The sequence below is a fragment of the Miniopterus schreibersii genome (genome assembly GCF_964146895.1).
Source record: "Miniopterus schreibersii genome assembly, chromosome: 16".
NCBI lineage: Eukaryota > Metazoa > Chordata > Mammalia > Chiroptera > Miniopteridae > Miniopterus > Miniopterus schreibersii.
This window is the reverse complement of record NC_138116.1, coordinates 6,992,663-7,011,291: the sequence shown is the minus strand read 5'-3', so window position 1 is coordinate 7,011,291 and position 18,629 is coordinate 6,992,663. Positions and strand designations below refer to the sequence as shown.

The following is an 18,629-nucleotide window of genomic DNA, read 5'->3' as shown; positions in this document are numbered from 1 at the left end:
CACCCATGAGGGAAATTACACACTGTGGTTATCTCAGTTATATAGTGATCTCATTTAGAATGAAGGCCTTTAAAGCTGTTTACAAATTACACCAAGCACGAATTATCTTTAGATTATCCATGCTTACTTATCAATGTTTTGAAATGATTGTCTAATAACCATGACCTACTTTCTTTTATTTAGGTGTTTATTTTCCCTGAGTTATACATCTTAATCATTGCATTCCTGTGTTAAAAACACCCACATCCACAAATGGCATATTCTTCCTAGACACTATTCTGCAAACCTGGAATTATAAATCTATTGTTTTAGTTAAATTCCAAGAGAAATGCAGGCCTCCCTAAATTCAACCCCCATCGAAAAGGGTTTAATCGGTTAATTGTTGTTAGAGAAAGGAAAAAACTAACTAGACTTATATGCTACTTTAATACCTAAATAATTAACATAATGGGTCACTGTAACTTTAAGTTAAACATATACACATTTTACCAAAAAATAAAACAATATCAGTGATTCTTTTGTCATTAGTACACGTACCTTTCAAAAAGGGAGCAAATGCCGTTTTATTCATGATCTGCATGGTTATATTAGAGATCGGTGTATACACAACAACTATATTCGAGTTATTAAATTTATCTACCCTTCCCAGGTCCTGAGGAGGCATTTCAGGAAACTGGCTATTGTACGTTACATAGGAAAATAAGCCCATAAACAGTCCTAGAAGTATTGGGAACGCCCATTCCTATAACACAGAAGGGGGGAAAAGAACAAATGCAGATTATATTCCCATAAAGAGCTCACTTGACACCAAAGAACTAAAGACAAATTCCAATTTTTCCATCGTGTTGGCTCCTGTTTGCTCTCCTCCAGAACAAAAGGAACCCGATGAAAGACACATACTGAGATAGCTGCCACAGATATCATTTTCCAATATTAGAACTATACCTTTTCATTAAATCATGAACCAATGTAGAGGCCATCCCATAAACTAACAGCATGACAGGGTCTGTATGTGTGGGCACCTGATTCTAAACTCTATGAGGCACAGATGATCCCAGATAAAGTTCATGGTGGCCAGTAGCAATATTCTTATCAGTTGTCATTTCCTTGTGTTGAAAATCAAAGAAAATGAAAAAGGAACTGAGGAGGAGGGACCATCTGGTGCTTCACCAATATCAGTAATCTTTTCCTGCTTGGAAAAAGGCTAGATGATATTCCCAGCCTCTGAAATGATATTCCCAGCCTCTGAAATTAAGTGGGACCAAGTGATTGAGTTCTGGCCAATGGAATGTGGGCAGAAATGTGATACAGACCAATTCTAGGCCTGGCTCATGAAACACAACCTTCCACATTCTCCCTGTCTAGGTTCCTCTACTCCTAATCTTCTGACTGGATACACAGGATCCAGGGAAGGTCTCTGAGGCCCAAGGAGAGGGCAGGATCCCTAGATGAAGACGTCAGGGTCCCTGAATAACTGTGTGGAGAAGATTCCTTCATCTACCCAACCTGCTCCACTTTTACTGCCAACCTTATTTAAGCTGTGAAGAGAGTGAAAAGTACACCTTTGCTTGGTGAAGTCACTGTGACTTGGGGCTGTTGCCTGTAGATAGCTCACCTACTTAATTCAAACTGACAATCAGTGGTGTTACTTGGTTCTCATTCTTGGAAATAATCTTTGTGTAGATCATTCATGGCCTTGAACATAAATCCCTAACATTAAAATTCTTTGATTTCTGCTAGGCATTATTTTTATTCTTTCTTGATTCTAAATGTATTACATACAAATTATAGCAGCTTTAATAGTTGTTACAGTTTATCATATAATTAAAATTTTCACTTAATCTCATTTTTTTTAAATAAATGAGTAAATACTTTGTCTTTACAGTTTTACATTGTTTTTTCAGGACTGCTGTGAGTCTCGCAATTCAACAAGTACAACTAGAGACAACCTTGAAATCAATAAATCCAGTCTGTTACTTAAAATATAAAATAGGAGAATCATCAGGCAACGAAATACAATGAAGTCAACTGCAGAAAGAGGAAAACTTTCAAACATACCAAGAAGCTCTCTCTTTTCACCCTCCATTTCTTAAGAAGATTTTTGCACAGAAGTGCTTGAGTCTGTTGATAGACACTTTTCTGTTTGCTGTGCATGTTAGCCTGTTCATTAAAGGAACAAAGATAAAGTAAACATGGAGGCGCATACACGAGAAACAGGTGTAGTACGAAAAATCTTGATCGTATTTGGGGGAGGGGGGGATATTTCCTACCTTTAAGAACTGAAAAAAAAAGGATTTAAAATATTTCAATAACTCATGACTGTAAAATTTTACATCAAATATACTCACTGTAAGCTACTTAGTGGGTAACGATGCAGAGGTGAAGTGATTATTATCACAATTTTACAATAACAAACTATTACAATGGAAAAGATATTAGATTTCAGAACCTGGAAGATACTTGTAAGGTTTATTTTTGACCTTTCATTACAGAAATTCAACTGTGTGAGTAGCATATCTAAATTGTATCTTACGTGATTAATACTTTTTTATTCTTTGCATTTAAATAGAAATCCCAGAATTATCAAATTAACATCACACTTCTGATTACTTATATTCATTTGAATAATGAATGGTGTCCATTAGATGTAACCCTGATGGAATATTTCCTTGTGGTATTTACCTTCCAGATTGACTTGAACAACTTCTATCAAAAGAGTTAGGTTGTGGAATAATAATCCAGACCCAAACTACTTGAAACTTGATTTTGATACACAGGAAAAAGAACATGATTTATCTCAATTTTCTGAATTCAGAAGTCCCTGAATAACTGAGGGAACAAACTACAAAGTAAGATTTTGAAGGAAGGAAGGAAGGAAGGGAGGGAAGGAGGGAGGGAAGGAGGGAGGGAGGGAGGGATGGAGGGAGGGGAAAAAATTGCATGGGAAAGTAATTTTGCCCAAATGTTTGCAAGTAAACCAACAAAGAAAAATTTTTTTTCAGTTTTTGAAACTTCAAAATTAAATTCTTTTAGATTTGCATATTAAAACATTCAGACAATTCTCCCTCCACTAGCATAGAAACAAATTTTACTGTTTTCTTATATTCTATTCTCGCATCTATACATTTGGTTGGAAAAAATAGAAAAATGTTGCCATTAGGTCTTCAGCATAAAACACATTAGTATTTAGAAACATCTGAAAAATAGATTGATTTTAGCAGTGTTCACCCACGTATTTGGCAAAGCACAACAAAACAGAGCTTTACTTACTGTCAGAAGAATCAGAGGAAGTACTCGGGAAACACTTTCAAAGCAGTTCTTTTTTCGCCTAAGGCAGCGATTGAAATTTCTTTACTGCCACTTCATTTATCCCTTAAACTGGTGCCTACTCTCAAGAGTTCTTAACCCAGGCCAGCTTCTGAAAAGGGGTGTCGTCAGGCCACGCTGCACATGATGTACTTGTTTTGTTTTCTGTCTTTTCTTCCTCAAGCCAGTTATTCTGCAGGGAAATGACCGTCCTGTGGTTGGTTGAGAATAAAACAAACCCGGCGTTTGTGCACATGTCCTTTCAGCCCCAGGGATAAGGGGGACAATGGTAAATAAGGAAAATGCAGCTAGCCGTCCCAGAACGATGGACAAAGATGGGGGGAAAAACAGTAAGTAAAAACAATAACTAAACAAAGTAGTTAAATTTGTACGGGAAATCTTTAGCTTTTTTTTTTTTTTTTTCCACTCCTAATGCCTAAATACAACTGCCTATGATATATTTGACTACTGCTGAAGCTGAATTTTTTTTTTGCCCAATAAAGTTAAGTAATCCATAATCTGCCTTGGGGGAAAACATCTAAATTGGACAAATGGAGATAATAAATTCCTTTTTCCCACTCTGTGTACAGTGGATGCAGAATTTCATAAGGCAACTGAATAAAAGTGGATTGCTAAGGACTAAGTAACATATAAGCATAAAAAGATTTGGGTCAATTTTTATGCATGACAACCAGGCAAAAAACTTGAAATTTATTCAGCTTCTTTTGCATAGTATATCTCTCCCTGTAAAGGGTTGCAAACTTTTCTTGACCCGCCAAAGTAAATGGCAAAACAGGAAACCAAAGTCCACGAATTGGGAAATCTCAAATATTTGACATGGCTCCCGATCCACAGATGTTAATAATCATAAAACTGAGAGATGTTCTGGAGAAAAGGGGGATAATTTCTTTAAAATTTAAAATGATGGCATTATGTATATACATTTATCTCATTGGTTATTAGTTCTATTTTTAAAAATAGTCAACAGTGAAATATTACATGCCTTTTACATTTAAACATGGTGAAAACAAAGGTAATAAAAATGTTCTAAAGTTCTTGTTCATGGGGGGAGAGTAGGAGGTCATAAACACGGTTAAAATTTTGTATCAGTAACAGGTCAAAGGCGCAAACAAAAATGCTAAGTTTGTTTTAAATCACCTGAAGTACATTTCAAGTTTTAATTCATTTTGTTGTTGTTTTAGACCCTATGTAATCTATTTTAAAAATCATTTTCCCACTCTGCCTTTCTTACAATTGCATTAAAATTTACAACTATGATATCAATAATTATTTAAATATTTTACTAGGTTCACTTTTTATCATTGATTTTGTGTGTGTGTGTGTGTATTCTTTCTTCCTCTTTCTTGACTTATTTACTCTGATTTATTTTTATTTTGGGGGTCATTTCCCGTGATTAAATCTGAAGATTTCCCCATTAATCTGACCAAAATTTGTTAGAGACGCGTCTAACCTCCAGCTAGAAGCACATCCAAATGGTGGGTAAAATATATCTCAAAGAGATGTTCAGGTACATAGCCAAACTTTAAAAGAAAAGAAGAAAAAGATAAAGGGAAGAAAATAAGAATCAACAAAAGAAACAAAAAGAAAGAAAAACACATCCCCAGGTGTTAAAAATGAGACAGGAAATTAAAGCCAGAACTGTGAGTAGCATGTCAGGAATCCAGCAGTCCAAAGAGGTGTTTTCATACCTCTGTGACCTGAACTTGGTGCTTGACAGGTCCTGAAGCTGGACTTCCTATCTCTGTATGAATCCAGAACTATTCAGTGTTAGAAATAGAAACTAGAAAAACTTCACCTACTACCCCGATGAAAAGAAGTAAGGATATATTATTTGCCAGTCTCTGGGTAAAAACAATATATCCTCCATAGAAAATGAAAAACCCAAGCATATGTAGCACATCTCAGATACAGGACACAGACCAGGATCTGAATTTATTCCCTCTGCATAGTAACGTGTTTAAGAACAATATCTCAGCAGTTAGTGTATGTATCTGGAGCCAAACTTTGGTTCGAATACTGGCTCTGCCATAGCTGTGTGACCTTGCACCATCTACTTAAATTTTCCTCCTCAGTTTTCCATCCATAAAAATGGAGATAATAACTGTATATGTGTATGGTTATTTGGAGGGTTAAATTTATTACTATAAAGAAAGTTCATAGAACAATGCCTGAAAAATTGTTAAGCGTTAAAAAAAAAAAAAGCACCCACCCACACAAAAAACATTACTTACTGTCATAACACTCCTCTTCCTCTTTCTCCACTTTCTCTTCTCACTACTATTATCCTGGAGCCCCACAGAGAAATATGTCAAGAATACAAAGCACAAAGATTATTTATCTATCTATCTATCTATCTATCTATCTATCTATCTATCTATCATCTGTCTATCTATCTATCTATCTATCTATCATCTATCTATCTATCTATCATCATCTATCATCTATCTATCATCTATCCATCCATCATCTATCCATCCATCCATTCCTATATATATTCCTCCTAGCAGCTAAGCTCACAATCAAAAGTCAACTATGAAAGAAAATTAGCAGACCAAAATATAATGGGACTATTACCCACCTCAAGAACTAAGTAATAATAAATTTAGACAAATAATATAGACAAAGACTATAAAATATATAAAGTATTAAAAAAGTAATATGAGTAAATAAAAACAGGAGATAACAAAAAGAAAGACTAATAGGAAAATAACCCATTAGAATTTAAAAACCTAATGGATAAATTTTATAGCAGATTAGACACAGTTGAAGAGAAAATCAATAAACCAAAATACATCTGAAGAAATCGTATAAAATTTAATGCAGAGAACAAAATGGAAAAATATTTGAGAGGTTAAAGGACATGAAAGACAGAATGAAGGTGTCCAAACATGTCTAATAGGCATTTTTAAATGAGGAAAATAAAGAGAATAAGTGAGAAGAATGTTCAAAGATAAAATATATAAGAATTTTCAAGAACTGAAGACATGAGCCCTCAGGTTAGAAAAACAAATAAAAATCCAACAACTATTTTACAGTAGGCTTTCAAAACATGAGAGAGAGAGAAAGGAGAGAAGACAGGGAAATATTAAAAAACAATAAAATAGTAGACAGATTACCAACTAAGGATCAACAGCCAAAAGACATCATAAAACAATGTAATAATGTTCTCAAAGTGCTGAGAGAAAATGAACTCTTAACTTCAAATTTTATACCCAGCTAAATGTACATGAAAGATAGATATCTTCAGAGAGAATATATCTCTTACAAAGCCAGGCTGAATGAATACTAAAGAATGTATTTCACATTAAAAATAAAACAATTATCTAAAAGTAAACTGAACTCAGAGTTGCATGTCAGAAGAATTTGTTGCCAAAACTAAATATTCATTGACTGTAAGCAACACTTTTGTGGAAAAAGAAGAACTTCTCATCAACGCATACATTTTTCAGTCTGTGCTGATGGAGTCTTAAGGGTTCCTATGATTTTGTAGAGCATTGATTAAGATCAGAGACAGAGTTGGTATGGGACTCGAGAATGTTAGGGGTTTCACATACGTTCTGTCATTGTTTTCTCCGGAGTTTGTGGTGAGGGCCCAAAGATATCTGAATTACTTTTTTTTATCTCTTTGTCACTAGAAATCCTCCCATGTTACTTACAAGCCAGCCCTTATCGGCTATAATCTCAAAGATGATGCAAGTTGATGGGGGAACATTTGACAGAGTATGTTCTTGAATGAGGGAGAAGGAATGATGGTGGGATCAGATGCACAGGTGTGGGTGCTGGTCTTACACAAGAATGTGGTTCACATTTACTAAGAAGAAAGTCCAAGTGTGTGGGTACAGTGAAACCTGGCTGGTTGCTGAGGTTGTGAAAGCTTATGAAAACATTCTCATCCAATTGTTTCCATTTTCATGCTCAAGTGGGAAGCAAGGTCTTCTGCTGAGAGTGAGGAGAAAGAGATGTTAGAGTTCAAGAAGCAATAAGATGAGATCAAATTAATTAGTCATCCAAGTCAGTGAAAGAGTGAATAGATTAGGGGGATGTAGTGGACTTGGCAGGCAGAACTAAGGCTTCACTTGAAGGCAGTGATCATTCATGTAATGTGAGACAAGCCATTTTGTTCTTGTGTATCTCTCACCAATGTTCATCTCCCTACCACAGGTTTAACCAAGACTGGGATTTTTGCCAGGTGATTATGATGAAAGGTGAGAGGGTCAAGCATTGATGGTGCATATGACAGAGTGACTATTGGCTGAGCTAAGCCTCTCCCCTGAAAGGTGAGGACTCCTAAGTGGAGAGGATAGATGACTTTTCTTTCTTGACAACTTCATGTGCTCCACTGGCTCCGAAATGATGCTTTCAAGATCATGGCAGAGAGCTAACTTGTTGCGTCCAGAGAGGTAGCAGAACTTTGGGCTTGGCTATCAAAGATGATATCAAGGCTTTGTGGAGGTTAAACAAATTATGTGGTCATGATTCAGTTTCTAAATAAAGAAACTTTCCAAGTAAACCAGAACTTAGCAGTTTGGCAGCAAATTAGAGCAAACCATGAATTTTCTGGAATTTTAGCTGCAGCAGTAATTTTAGACATCTATTCTCCTTCAGCTTTTTTTTCTCTTACAAGCATCAATATTTTGCTTATGCACTCCATGACAAACATTTACAGGCATCCACGTGTGGCCAGAGGGACTAGGAACAACTATCAGCATTATATCAGCATTACCCTAGAACAAAAATCTCAGCACTAACCAAGAGTTTGTAGACCTCTTCATGGAGCTATGCCCGCTGCCAGCATCTCGGTAGCTACTCACTCTGGGGCAGAGCTCGAACAATCCATCTGGGATTGGTACTGCTCCAGCTCAAAGATTAGAGCTAACAAAGATTTATCTCCAGTTTGAAGTCACATGATGTAGGTGCAACTGCTAAAGGCCGGCTCCCATGAACCTTCGAAAAGGAGATAAAGCTGTCCCCAGTAAAGGGGGAATTGTTGTGAGCTCAATAAACATTTCCAAATGTGACTACTACAGAATTTTAAATAGTATTTTTAAAATTCTGTTTCTAGAATTATGTTTTGTTTTTTTCTCTCTAGAGAACTTTGCTGATTATTCTACTTAGGTTCAGTCTCTCTGTAGTGTAATTCTCATCTGGCCAATGGTATTTTTCATTAATGGCCCATAGTATAGAGGGTCTACAATGTCCGGAATGGTGGTTGGTTTTTGGCAACTGATTTAGGTCAATTTTTTCCCCCCGGAGTCCATAATGCACTGTGTGATCATCACAGTGATGGGGTTAACCAGGCCCCAGATGCTGGTGAGACTTTTTTTCTCTCTGCTACGGAATACATCTGCCATGCTAATAGCAAAGATATAGATGGTCCAGTCTCTCACCTGAGGACAGGAAACATGGTTAAGTTCTTAGAATCCAACTGCCCACTTTCTATGACCACTACCAACCTGCTCACAGGTTACCCCTTTCATCCCAGCATACTTTTATTGCACTTTCATTATAGGTTGAAGTTACAGGCTGGTTTATACTGAATAATTACAGGAAGTCTCTCCCCTAATAGCTTATGGGAAAGCAGAAAAATCACATGGATAACCTCCAAATCCAAGAAGTTTGTCTGTGGACTGAAATGCGATTGATGGAGTTTAGACACCAATGTTTTTCAATTCCAAAGGGTTTGGGTATCATGGCCCTTATCTATCTTTTTGAGCTTTTTCATCCATTAGTACACATGTCCTCACTGTACTAGCATCTGAAGCATTGTCCACTAAACACTAAAACTGGACATGAACATGTTTTTATTTGCATCACGGAGGTACATATGGTAGGTACATATGGTGGTTAAATATTTGTTGAAGTAAATTTTACAGTGCATATGCTTTATCAAAAACTTTTATTTTTATAAGAAATAAGAAAATGAAAAAGCTAAAGAAGTTATATATCTATATATATGGAAATTCTAGGTGTAGCCTCTAACCTAAATCTTACTGTTGGTGATTCAAAAGGTCACAAGAGCCATACATTATTGTACCTAATGGGTAAGTTCTCCCCCTCAGATCTCTGATAGCCTCTAGCAGTGTTGTAAAATATTCAGTATCACATGAAAGCTCTTATCAACTTTCAACACTGTGAACTTTTTAATATCAGCTTCTACTATACAATAATGACATTTGGTGTCCTCTATTTCATCATCAATAAATCTGTGACAGAGATTCCTGGCCACAGAACTTGTAGACTTTTTGGTTGATTTAAGTTCTTATGTTTACTAACTACTGCTTTGTTGATTAATAACATCATTAATTTGGCAATAGGTTGAGATTTCTTCTATACAGGAAGACCACTGAACTCATCAGAGGTTACAAATGGCATTTCTTAAATACTTGTCTGCAAGGGTCCCTCACATTTGACTGGATCTTCAGGGTCAAGATCCCACCTCTTAATAAAGCTCTAGGTCACCATTACTTGAGGCAAATGGGAGGACTGTTTTCTTTGAGATGTTCCAAATCTTTATCCTTTTCCAGAGGTTCATAGAGTTCCTTGAGTAAGTTGTCAGTTTGCTCTTGACACTGAATTTCCAATTCCAATTTAAGAAGTTCATTGATTAAAATGACCTCATCTATTTTATTTAATAGAGTTTTTAAGGTAGGTTCTTGGCCACAATTTCTTAATGATAGTTTTTTTAACATTACCAATCTTTTCATCAATATGAGAGCATATTGTTCCAGATCTGAGGAGGCCATTCTTTATGCTTCTCACACCAGTTCAGGAGCAAAAGCCAATGATATTCATTTTTCTTTTCCTTTTTTTTCTTTATTTGGTGTGTGGAGGGAGGGTAAGCTAACCCCTCTTTGCCTTTCTCTCCCTTTCTCTCTGCAAGATGAGAAAATCCAAGATTCCTCAGAAACAAAGGCCCTCTTTACTTAAATTGCTACCACAGCCAGGAGAGTGGCTTTCCCTGAGCATCCAAAGTCTTTCCTTGTACTTTTTCGTTCATCCACATGATCCTCAAGCTGTCTCTAAGGGGGGTGGGGGGGGGCCGAGAATACAACAATACGGCAGTACCTGATAGAATGAGCATTTAGCTGAGCATTTTCTTTGTCTCGGCCTAACCTCTCCCATTTGTTCAGTGATAGAACAAGCTTTCCTTTAGCCTGATCACGCTTGCAGGATGCCCCCAACAGAGCAGGGAGAACATAGATGTTTTCAGATGCCACGTCACTTTCCACAGGTCACGTTGCTCTCAGAAAGGTGGAATCTTCCTTTTTGGTAAATGATTGTTTGCGTTGCTAGCAAAGCTATTTGGAGGTTATGAGAGTCTGAGGTCTTTCTCAGCTCCATTTCTGATGTCGTTTTTGGGCTTTTGTGTGTGTGTTTTTCATTTCAGTAGATAAGAGTGGAGGCATTATGGTAATGGCACTGCACTCCTCATCACTGCTAACAGTTTCTAATTCCTTCCTTTCTTGGGAAAGAGAGGTGTCACCTATCATAAGTCAAGGAACAGGATGGCGTGTACTGGAAACACTCCTCCGTGATACTTCTGTTGGAAGCTCAGACACACAGAGCCTCTAAACCATACAATCTAGGAACCTTTTCCAAGTGAATAAGTAGATAAACGCCCAAGATCTACATGGAAAATTCTTGGTTGCAGCATTGTATACAATAGGGAAATTTAGAAAGAACCTATATATCTTTCAATTGATTTTCAACTAAAATTGTTTGGTACACCCAAACATTGAAATAATACATAGACATGACAAAAAAATGACACAGGCATATAATAAACCAGGAAGGTCTGATGCTCATACTATGTTGTTAAATGAGACAATTACAAAACAGTAGATTCAATATTATCTTATGTGTGTATATGATGGAAAATGCAGTAGCTAAGAAAGATAATTCTTGCATATTTTAGACCTGTATACATTGTATGATTTTTTTACAGAGAACATTATGTCAGAATTATTTAAAATTGTATTTTCAAAAGTTAAATGGGTTGCATTAGCCATTTTAAGCATTTTGAAGTGTACAATTCAGTGACATTAATGACATTCACAGTATTACACAACCATCATCACTATCTAGTACCAAAACTGTTTCATTACAGGAAACTTTGTAAGCGCTGAGTAGTAACTTCCCATTTACCCTATCTTCTCCTTGCCCTAGCAACCTCTAAGCTACTATCTCCATGAATTTGCCTATTCTAGGTATTTCATGAGTGTCCATATTAATACAATATTCATGCCTAGTTTATTTCAAGCAAAGTTTAGGTTATATTTTACCATAGTTAAAAAAAAATCAAATGGATTGAGACACTGAGAATTTCTGGGCAATGAATACCCACTCATTTTATTGGTGACTGCTAGTCTGTTTTACCTAATTTGCCAGATCTTCCATGGCATGTGGGTCTATAGTCATCCCATCAGGAGTTTGCACTGCTCTGCCTCAAACACTGCATGTTGCAAAGATTCATAAATCAGCCAATTGCCTGTGCCCTCTGCCTCCACCAAACCTACCGTCTCGCTGCTGCTTCTGACTCTGCTGTCAGGGTGGCTTCTGTGCCAGTTGCTGTATCTTCTTTATCTGTTCATCTGCCAAAGGACACTTAGGTTGTTTTCACATCTTAGCTCTTATGAATGATGTTGCAATGAACATGGGAGTGCATGTTCCTTTCACTACCCTGTTTCATTTCCTTTGGTTGTATACTTTGTAATTGAATTGCTGGAACATATGATAGTTCTATTTTTAATTTTTTGAGAACCCTCCATACTCTTTTCCAATATGTACCAATTTGCATTCCCTTCAACAGTGCACAGGAGTTCCCTTTTCCTCCACATCCTCGCCAACAATTGTGACCTTTTATCTATTTGACAACAGAGGCTGACTTTTTCAGTTTGGATTCCTGAACCACATTAAATTAGTATAAATTCTAGCCCCTACCACATGAGTATGGCTCAGACTTTTCTTTCTCAAATCCAGCATCCAATATAGCTTCTCCAAGTAGTGGGTACTGTGCGTGTCCCCAGTCCGTGCATGGGAAGCCTTTGTTAGATGCCGTCTTTATGCAGCAGTCATGGTTAGTCATCACTTCCCATCAACTTTAGACTCCTTCTCTGATCCAAACATAGGCACATAAATCCCAGTCTCAGTCTTTGGGATTTATATCCAGGTTCAATATCATGCTGCACAGCAATACAACACAAGCTAAAGCTTACTGCTCTGGTGGCATTAAAGTGGTTACGTTATATTTTATCCAGAATTTCATGTGTTGGCAATGGGAGGAGCATCTGTGTTAAAAGGCATGAACTCTGTGGGTTAAACGGAGTTTATATGAGTCTACGTGGGTTTTATTAAATATGACAAGCCTGGCACTCACCAGCTTCTTAGCTGCTTCTTGGGAAATGTCTCCCCTGAGGGATGAGGGCCCAGGCTGTTCTTAATGTAAGGCGGACCACAATTTGTATCATGGGAACAAGAGCATAGCACATTCATCCTATGTGCTGTTGACTGTAAAAAGCTGGGTTCAAATTGATACAAAGACAGTCACAAGCTTTGGCTCTCTGGAAACTGAACAGGAAAATACAGTGGATCCAACAATGTGCACAGAGAGAGGCAATGAGGCAGGAGGGACAACGGAGACCATGGGGGAAGTTAAAGCTAAAAGCAAACAAAAGCTCTAAGCAAGCAAAAGAAGTAGGCTGAGAAAAGACTTACCAAGCAGAGAGTGCAACAGCCACTTGATTGGGAGAAGTAAGGCTCTCTGTACTGATAAGCGTAGCAGCAGCAGCTGTCTCTCTCACTGGTCGACTACTCTATGGGACGTTCAGTCTCTGGTCACGAAGACTCCTGTGGCTGTCTTGAATCCACACTGACCTTCAAGCTCTTTCAAGGCTGCGTCCTTGAAAACTGCTCTCACTGTGGGAATGGTGGGCAGAATGTACATTCCAAGGACAGGCCACAGGTGAGGAGTCCCCAATTGCCTGTTCAGCTCGGGGGTCAACCAGCAGCCACATTCTCTTGACGACCTCCTCCAAACACAATATCTGATTTTTGCATTTATAGTTTAAGAGAATTTGCTTCCGTATCATGTTGGATTTTCCCTCCCCTAATATGACAAAACTGTTTAATTGGGTCACTTTTACGACACAGATAAAGAATCACCTGTCAGTTGATGAAGGGATGCTCAGAAAATCACCTGATTATAGCTTTTATCTGATTAACATTTCCCCTGAATCCCAAACCCCTTACCTACTTTTTCCTGAATTCCAAGCCCTTTACCTACACTTCTTATAAACAAGGTTAGCTTGAGATGAAATGTAAGATGGGCTTTTTAAGGTACATAACCGGCTGCCTTCTCAGATCACCGGCCATCCGAATAAAGTGCCCGTGAAGACTCAATCCTTGTCTCTACTTTCTGGTTCTGGTAGTGACAGACAACATGAACGCCTACCTTTCCGGTTTCATAATGGAAGCTGTTGAATGTTGTGACAGAAGCTGTTCTTAATCTACTCTTGAAAACGTAAGTTCTTCGTTCTCTAAAGGGAATATAGTTAATTCATCAAAGCCTCCACTAGAGCCAGGAACACTGGGCCATTCTATGAACTGGAGGTAGAGGATGTGGAGGGCTTGGAGTGGCTAACTCAGTTTCTAGACTAAAGCAGCCTTCTATTGGTAAACTGAAGTACAGCTCCATTAGCAAACGGGACCATGTCAGATTTTGGTCTTCTGACTCCATGATGATAAATTGTTTCTGTAGAACTCTCCATAGGTTAGGTTTTATTTCTCTACATTATCAAGTCTCCAAGGAATGGCCCCCCTTTCAAAGCTGTCTCCCTCTTTCTCAGCGGTGTGGCCCTGTGCCCTTTACAACTGCCTTTTCAGTTCCTCTGTAGCCAACATTTGGGTCCACGGGGTCTCAAATACGTTCTCAGAATGTCCTTACTCTGGGTGGCAGCCTTGCCTTAAGGACACTGAACCTTAGTTGATTTTATCTATTTCACTACTGCTCAATACTCACCTGACTCTTAGCTTAAGAGTGGGCTCCAAAATTAACACTGCTTCAGATGTTTATCTCCTTGCCTACTGGCCATCTCCACATAAATGTCTAATGAGTTTCTCAAATGTAAATCCAAAACTGGTTCCTGATCTTTCCCCCACATCCTTAAACCTGATCCCATCCGATACTACCAGAAGGTGGGGTCACAGAGATAATAACTGATAACAATTCATGCAATAAAATATTTGTGAGTACATAAACAACACACAATCTTTGTTTACACCTTAAAAGATTTTGGACACTATCATGGATAGTTCTCAAGGACCATCTAGTGCCTTAATTTGGGGAAGGTAGATTTTAAAGCATGCATACTTTCTTTAACCAGCCAAATAAAAACTGTATTTGCATATATATGAAGCCTAGAACTTCCATTTTTTACTTTCTAGGAAGATGTGTACTTTTCTTGGGCAGTCAGAAGAGCAAAATAACTTACTTTTCATTTTAAAGTTCTGAACTATGGTCATGTGCTACCCTATTCATTAAAAAAATTAAAGCAAAAAGATAGTATCTTGAAAAATTAAAATATATAATGACATTAGAATTTAGGGTTTATCAATGTGTAAAGCTTGACCAAGAATAATTTTGACCTCATTCAATCACAAAGTTGATTTCACATGCTGTTGATGTGTGTTGGAATGTAGTCAACAGAAAACAAATATCAACTACATAATAACATCAATAGTACAATTTGGCCAAAAAAATTACTAGCCAATAAACAAGACAATCAGCATTCAGTACCTTTTCTTACAACTATGTAATAAACCCATTGTATTAATAAATAAGAATTAGACAAGGTGATACAAAACAATAATGATATCATTTTGTTAGTAAAATGACCGTATATTATGGTTAATGAAACATGTAAGAATTACAAAACAAAAAGGGAAACACAACAGAACTTGGAAAATCCTATCATAAATTTAGATGAAGCATAGCAATAAAACTTAAGTGAAAAGAAAAATACTGGGTTGTAAAAATCTGAAACTTAGTTAAGTCCCAGCTGAAAGCTCAAAAGGTCAAAGCTCAAATGTAAAAGAAGGGCCACCTACCTGAACAGTTGCAGCTTACTCTTTAAAGGTAGATCCGGGTTTTGGGCTATATTAGCTCTTAGTTACGTCACAGATAGACTTTGATCGATTCCCATCACTAACTGAACAACCTAGCCAGCACTCATTTCTTATCTCAAGTTACCAAAGTGTAAACTTTTGTGACCCAAAATGGACCTTTTATTGGTAAATGTGTAACCTTAGGAAAGGGATATATGTAGAAATAGTAAACAACAACAACAACAAAAAAACCCACTTCCGATTATTGTACTAATACTTTTGGGGTATCCTGTATTAATGCAAGTGTGGCAGCAAACCTTCTAACATGTAGTTTTTCTATATGTTGTCTATTTTGAAGATGGTTGAAATTATTAAAAAGTTGATTTGTTTAATTTAAGAGGTGATTGAGGAGATTTTCAAGGGTTGCTTAGATGCTTGGGAAGAAGTTGTTCATTAAATTTAAAATCTTTTTAAAATTTTTATTTTTCAATTGCAGTTGACATACATTACATTAGTTTCAGGTGTACAACATAGTGATTAGACATTTATATACCTCACAAAGTAATCAGCCCGATAAATCTAGTACCCACCTGATACCATACACAGTTACGGCCTAAGTGTTTGACAGAATCAAATTTATTCAAAAATCCTAAGAAAATTGATAAGTATGTAAATAATATTAAATATTTGGAAATAATTTAATATGTTAAATATAATAAACATATTTACTCTGTACTTGAAAACAAAATTACTAACAATTACAGGGCCAGGTTTTTGTCTTTATTTTAATAGGAGCTACTCACTTTCATTTCTCAATACTAAATAACAAAGAATTCATTTCGGTATACAAAATAAAGGTTGTCTTAAATTTTCATTTCTTAAAGTTTATTACTAATAATATAATCATTTTTTTTTCTTAAAGGGAAGCATTGATAATTACTTACATATAACACATTACGAATAAAAAATAAGTAAACTTTTACCTTATAAGAATAGCTGATATAAAAATTGTCCACCCAAGAATAAATTCTTTCATTTTATGTTATATGTTCTTTCAGAAAAGAAAATTAAAAAATCAATGTTAGCAATATTAAAAATACATTAAAGATAGGCATCTCTATTTTTTAAATAATTAATGCCTATTTATGCATTACAAAAAATAGAGTAAGGTATTTCATCAAATTCAGAGTGCAATCAAAATGAAATACTGTGTGACCAACAGAACAGTAAAAACAATGACCAATTACCCTAAGTAGAGTTAATTGTGCTCCAGTAAAAGTGTCAGTACCACTAGCAAAGTGTTTGTCTTATTATATGACAGTTAGTTAAATAAGGATCTATCCTCCATTAGATTATAAGATCTTACAGAGCCAAGATTGATAGTCGTTCCCATCCAAAGAACCCACTGCTTGAAACATAGTTACTAATAAGTCTGCTGAATTAAATAATTCTAAAAATATTTTAATGATTAAAATCAAAATACTGGTTTAAGGTAGTTTGTGTCAATGTAAAGAAAAAAAAGTTTTTAAAGAAAACCTATCAGCCTTTTACTAAGAACTTAAAAAAAAAAAAGAGCCCACAGAGTGTCAAGTACACTCAGTCATGTTTTCAATGGTTACCAACTGCTTGGTTCCTGAGTGCTGTGGACAGAGCTTGGCCTTACTAGTCAGTAACCACAGTCACTCAGTAAAGTCCAGTCTTTACTCCACTTTTAAAATTTAACCGTGGATAGAAAATATAACCTAGGTGATGAGTTTTGTCCAACTTTGCCTAACACATGCATAGAAAAAACGTCTTGAGATCTGTATTTTAGGATATTTTTAAATAAAGTGACCTATATTCAATAAAAGGAACAGTACACTGTAAATAAACATAAACTTCCTATTTTACTTTCTGCCTCCTTTTCTTCCCATCCTACTTACCCTTGCTTTCCTAAGCATTAGTTAAATTATCCTTCTGAATAGGAAAAATTTTATTACTGTGAGAAAGGGAACAGAACAGTCCTACAAATAATTTTATCATGATCAAACTATTCACTTTACGTAAAAAGTAAAAACATTAATTCAAATATCTTTTTAAATGCTTACAAGAACACGCCCAGCCGGGTGTGGTTCAGCAGTTGAGCATCGACCTAGGATCCAGGAGATTGCAGTTCGATTCCCGGTCAGGGCACATGCCTGGGTTGTGGGCTCGATTCCTGGTGGGGGCCTGCAGGAGGCAACGATCAATGACTCTCTCATCATTGATGTTTCTCTCTCTCTCTCCCTCTCCCTTCCTCTCTCTGAAATCAATAAAGATATATTTTTTAAAAAAATGCTTATAAGAACACAATAATAGTGAAAAAAAACCTGAACATAGAACAGAACATGATTAGGACTAGTCAGCATAATCTCAACTTTCACTTTGCAGGAAAAAATTTTTACTTTCCATTGATCACATATTCACAGATGTAAAGTGAAGGTGACCAAAGCAATGTGCAAAAGCAGGTAGTGTCCTGTATTAGTCATGCTCTACTTTAATGTAATACATCTTTCTCAGTATGGTCAGGTTCGAAAAAACTGCCTTTTCAGTCACTGTCCTAGTAAACTATAGTTTTATTCTTTACACTGAGTTTATGTGTTCAAGGTAATGCATAGCTACAAAAACACATCCCAAAAGAGAAGCCCCTGGGTATTTACATGAATATTGGACACTAAAAAATAGCTCTTTAAATTTATGACACCATTTAGCAATGACTTGTTTTTAGTAAATGCAATGTGCTGTTTATTAATTTATCTACAAAAGTAAAGATTCTCTTTCAAATGTGTCTGGAATTGTATTCATCATGCAGTACTTAAGTTTGGTACTAAAAGGCCTAAGAGATTCTCAGATGAAGAATCCAAAAGCTTGGTATCATGAGGCAAATGACTGTCCCTTAATAATAAAAGATTGAAAACAAGTGCCAACTAAATCTTACAAGGAGAGATAACTTAGCTGTGGGTTGTAAAATCCAAGCAGAAGCTGCATGACAGCTCATTAGATTAGTCAGAAGACCTCTGAGATAGCTGGTAAAGTGGGTATCTTGAGGGCTGTAGGCAGCAGCTACCAAAGCCATAGAGGGAAAGGTCAGTCTTGTACTTAGACACTAAAATCACAGATGTCTCTTATGACACAGTAGAGCTAAAAGCTCTTTATATTTTGTCTATTTTAAATAGTTAATT

The 18,629-nt window shown here is 36.5% G+C and overlaps 1 protein-coding gene and 1 pseudogene across 3 annotated transcripts in view; both read right to left on the bottom strand.

The window, feature by feature from the left end:
- Positions 1 to 11,918, bottom strand: part of LOC308546675 (ATP-binding cassette sub-family A member 6-like) — a 50,133-nt gene extending 38,215 nt beyond the window's left edge. Inside the window, exons 1-4 of one of the 2 annotated variants that reach the window (XM_081115856.1) lie at positions 11,844 to 11,918; positions 3,271 to 3,518; positions 2,059 to 2,160; positions 538 to 742 (exon numbers count right to left, since the gene is read on the bottom strand). In XM_081115856.1, the coding sequence (XP_080971982.1) occupies positions 538 to 742; positions 2,059 to 2,154 (301 nt within the window). In that variant the 5' untranslated portion in view covers positions 2,155 to 2,160; positions 3,271 to 3,518; positions 11,844 to 11,918. The remainder of the gene's footprint in view (positions 1 to 537; positions 743 to 2,058; positions 2,161 to 3,270; positions 3,519 to 11,843) is intronic. The other variant, XM_081115857.1, reaches the window with a different exon arrangement.
- LOC308568615 (SKA complex subunit 1 pseudogene) lies at positions 9,401 to 10,070 on the bottom strand (annotated as a pseudogene). Its single transcript has one exon. The product of its transcript is annotated as an SKA complex subunit 1 pseudogene (transcript).
- Positions 11,919 to 18,629: the final 6,711 nt, after the last annotated feature.